The sequence below is a fragment of the Sinocyclocheilus rhinocerous genome, unplaced genomic scaffold (assembly GCF_001515625.1).
Source record: "Sinocyclocheilus rhinocerous isolate Xijiao unplaced genomic scaffold, SAMN03320098_v1.1 scaffold383, whole genome shotgun sequence".
NCBI classification, from domain to species: domain Eukaryota; kingdom Metazoa; phylum Chordata; class Actinopteri; order Cypriniformes; family Cyprinidae; genus Sinocyclocheilus; species Sinocyclocheilus rhinocerous.
Window position 1 is genome coordinate 324,911 of NW_015643560.1, and position 3,909 is coordinate 328,819.

Genomic DNA, 3,909 nt, shown 5'->3' on the forward strand with positions numbered 1-3,909 from the left:
ATATTTAAGTACAAAATTCGAATTTAGTTTTTCAGCCATTTTGACAGCCCTAGTGTGCAGCGCATTTTATGGAGGACTGTTTCCTGATTCTGGGAGAGCAGACTACAATGTCGGCTGTTCTGACTCAAAGACTGTAAGTAGGTTTTTTATATTTAAAGAGTTTTTATATTTTATATTTTTATATTTAAAGCAAGATTTTTGGGCAGTGTAGAGTAGCGCTTGTTGTTTGTCATTTCTCCTATCACAAATGCAGACATGGTTTTATGTTTATGCGGCGCGATGCAACGCATAAAAATACAGTATAAGTCATTATAATCTGTAATTATGTCCCCACTGGATGCAACGAATGCCTCGTTTATAATGGGTTTTCATGTTTTTGAATCATCGCTCCGGCCTGACAGGGCATCATCACAGTATGGTAGGGGCGTAACATTTCAGTCACACGCTTGAGGTATTCGGCCAATCACAACGCACTGGATAGCTGGCCAATCAGAGCACGGATCGCTTTTCAGACCGATGAGCTTTGTAAAAATCAACGCGTTTCAGAAAGGCAGGGCATAGAGGAGAAACAATAATGTACAGTATGTGGAAAATAATGTGTTTTTTCAAACCTTAAACCACATAAACACATTTTATTACACCAAATACACAAAATAATGTTCTTTTTAGCAACATCATATGACCCCTTTAATGCCACTCAGCAGGTGTTGCATGCATCAGTCCAAAAGCACTCAATTAAAATGCGCCCATCCATAAAAAAAAAGTATCTTACACGGCTTCGGGGGGTGAACAAAGGCCTTGTAGCGAATCGATGCGTTTTTGTAAGAAAAATATCCATATTGGAGAAGTTAATTTCTTACTCTGCTGTCAGTGCATCGCTAGATTTACTCGATACCACAATGACAGGTAATACAGCATGGTCTACCGTGAGTCACTTACATAATGTAAACACTGACTAGCCAGCTAGATGCCTGACTAGTAAAAAAGACTTGTCATGCAAGCCCTAATGTACAGTGTTTTGCAGGTATGCACATACCTGCAGTTTGCGTGCCATAGCCACCACTTCATGGTCTGGAGGGTTGTACTTGTAGCAGTTGGAGAACATTAACCGTACATCTGCTGCAAACTCCTGAGCATCTCTGTACTGTCTGTTTTCCAACTTTTCCTGTACAACCACAGAGAAAACTGAATGGATAAGAATGGAAAGCAAAAGTGGCTCATCCTCTGATTGAGAACCAGCAGCTGTATTTTCACCTTAATAGTGCTGAGGTCCATGGGATGCTTGATGATGTCATGGTAATCGTGTAGCCCTAAAGCATCCACATCCACTGGCTTGTAGAAGGGCCAAGCGTATGCTGCATGCTTCTTAGCAAACATGTCTTTTACAATGCCGGAGCAGTAGCGTAGCTGCTCTTGTTGCTTATGGCTGTGGGTCCCAGTGGTGGGTGTCCAATGGTGCTGGGAGTCTGGTGCCTCTTTTTTGGATAGTTTGCTTGGTCGTGTACTATCCCGGCGTGGCAGAGTCTTACCTGACTTTGACTCTGCAGGCGAGGACTCGTTCAGCGGGTCGTTTGCCGTAGGTGTCGTGGTGTCTGCTTTCCTTTTCTGACTTTTTCTCTGCTGCTGATGAAAAAAGCGAGTGAGGACAAAGACGCAAGACTAAAAACAAGAAGAATGACATGGTGTTTGAATGTTATGGGCCAACTTACTTTGGGAAGCATTGGGATGGGGCTTTGTAGAATAGGAGGAGCGCTCTGCTGCATGTGCACGGGCGGCAGGGCAGTTTGGGTCGGAGGAGGCACAGCCGTCATCAAGGGGACCTGTGGTTTGCAGTCTGTGGGGCCCATAGAAAAAGGTGGCCCTAATTGAGGCGCAAGGGGAGGATGTGAAGGGAGCGAGGTGGGTACTCGAGGGGGCAAGGCTTGCATGGTGGACTGGGGAGGTAAAGTAGGTGGACCCTGCGGTGGTCCTCTCGATTGTGGCCCAGGGGCAAGACTGGAAAGGCCACGTGTTTGAGGGTTTGCATGCGTAGACTCCAGGCCAGGTGCAATCTTCAGGTTCATGTCTAATAATACAGAGAGACAGAATACGGAGGAATTAAAATGATTAATTTTAGAGCCATTGGGTGGAGCTTGACGTCCAGCTCCCCCTCGGTGGACGTAATGGGTGGAACTAGACTCTCCAACCACACCCTAACCCTACCCATACCCTTTCGCTAAACATAACTACACCCATTAGGTTTACAGAGGTGTAGCTCGACTGGGTAAAGCTCCACCCATTACATCCAGATAAGGGGAGCTGGATGTCGTTTGGCTCTGCAGTGAGCACTACTTGGGACAGACAGTGAAACCCAAATGATCTTCTGGCCACAGCAGTTGTGTAGGATCCCTAATATGGCAGCAGTGTGAGTGGCCCTCAGGTAAGAGAGAGTATGAGACTTATACCTGGATCCTTCCTGCCCCGGCCACGACCCTTGCCGGATGTGGTCGTCAACTCAATCTCCTGCTGGGGCATCTCTGAAATCTTGTGGAGGAACGCCTTCTCCAGTGCTTCTGCCATTAAGACAATGTCATCCCCAGGCTGCAGGGGGCGACACATACCATTAACCACACGCCTAAACATACCACTATGATCCATTATAAATGATGGGAGCAGAAATGTGAACCAGTACCTTATTGTAAATGTAGCAGTTAGTAAACATGGTGTTGAAGTCTTGAATACATTCTTGGGCATTGATGTAGTAACTGTTCTCTAGGCGTTTCTTGATTGTTCCCATGTCCATAGGATGTTTTATTATCTTGTAATAGTCCTAGTGAGAGGAGGTTACAAAAGTCAGCATAACACATCACAATCCATAACTTTCATCATCATAATGACCTTATTGTTTTTCAATAACAGCAAGCAGCTTTGAGACTTTCCATGGAGAACATTTTGATCTCAAAAGGTGCCTTGCACACACAACGCATCTTTGCAACTAAAAACATGCCTCCTCAGGGCTCGCAAAATTTCAAAATCCCTGGTAGCCCTTCGGGAAGGTACTCTTCAGATCTTGGTAGCCCGAAAATTAATTTAACTAGCCCTCCCCCAAAAAAGGCTTTTTTTTTTTTTTTATAGAAAATCAGATAGGAGTTTAAATGTCAATCAAAAATATTTTCAATACACAAATATCAACAAATATGAAGGAAGGAATTTTATTTCACTATTTACAGGGTATCTGCAGAATTTTTTAAAATAAATTTAAGGCGATTTATGACCCATTTTAATAGCTGCACAAATAAAATGAACACAGTATGAGTGGGGTTGGACAATGTCTATGGTAACATACAGTATTGAGCCATAAAATTACATGATTTACAGTTCAGATACAGGTTTTCATAAAAACAAAAATCTTATACAACAGCATTTCAGCCTTTAGACCATTTTTATGAAAAGAGATAAATCAAGCATATAAATTACTGTAAATTTAAAACGTATAAATATTACGGTCTTAATTGTTTAGATTTTTAGAAGGCACATTAACTTCGTTCTCATTTACAACTCTGTGTTTGCTGCGTAAAAACATGAGTTGATATTTGCATTGATCTGACCATAAACAGCAAGAAAGGCTTATTGGAAATGCAAATTCATTCTCTGCCACGAGGTGGCGCTTTAGGAGCGCTGAAATATTGCGGTTTCCCCGGTAACGGCTGTACACAAAGCAGCTCCGCGCTCATAAACGCTGCTTTATCAGGAATTATAGGTCAAATGAAATTAAAACGCCAACGACATGTTTCTGAAGACAGTCGGTTCCCTTCAGATACATTCAAATAAAGACATCCGAGCCGCGTTTTGACTTGAAACGTGCAGCGCTCATATTTATTCAATGACATCATTGCCTTTTGAAGTTTAATCCAGCCGTATCGCGACTCT

The 3,909-nt window shown here is 42.9% G+C and overlaps 1 protein-coding gene across 4 annotated transcripts in view; it reads right to left on the reverse strand.

The window, feature by feature from the left end:
• LOC107757365 (bromodomain-containing protein 4-like) overlaps window positions 1-3,909 on the reverse strand; it is a 72,161-nt gene that overhangs the window by 14,639 nt on the left and 53,613 nt on the right. For 3 of the 4 annotated variants that reach the window (XM_016574813.1, XM_016574812.1, XM_016574810.1), the window contains 5 exons: window positions 2,672-2,809; window positions 2,445-2,580; window positions 1,710-2,065; window positions 1,255-1,623; window positions 1,037-1,165 (listed from right to left, as the gene is read on the reverse strand). In XM_016574813.1, coding sequence (XP_016430299.1) covers window positions 1,037-1,165; window positions 1,255-1,623; window positions 1,710-2,065; window positions 2,445-2,580; window positions 2,672-2,809 — 1,128 coding nt within the window. The remainder of the gene's footprint in view (window positions 1-1,036; window positions 1,166-1,254; window positions 1,624-1,709; window positions 2,066-2,444; window positions 2,581-2,671; window positions 2,810-3,909) is intronic. The other variant, XM_016574811.1, reaches the window with a different exon arrangement.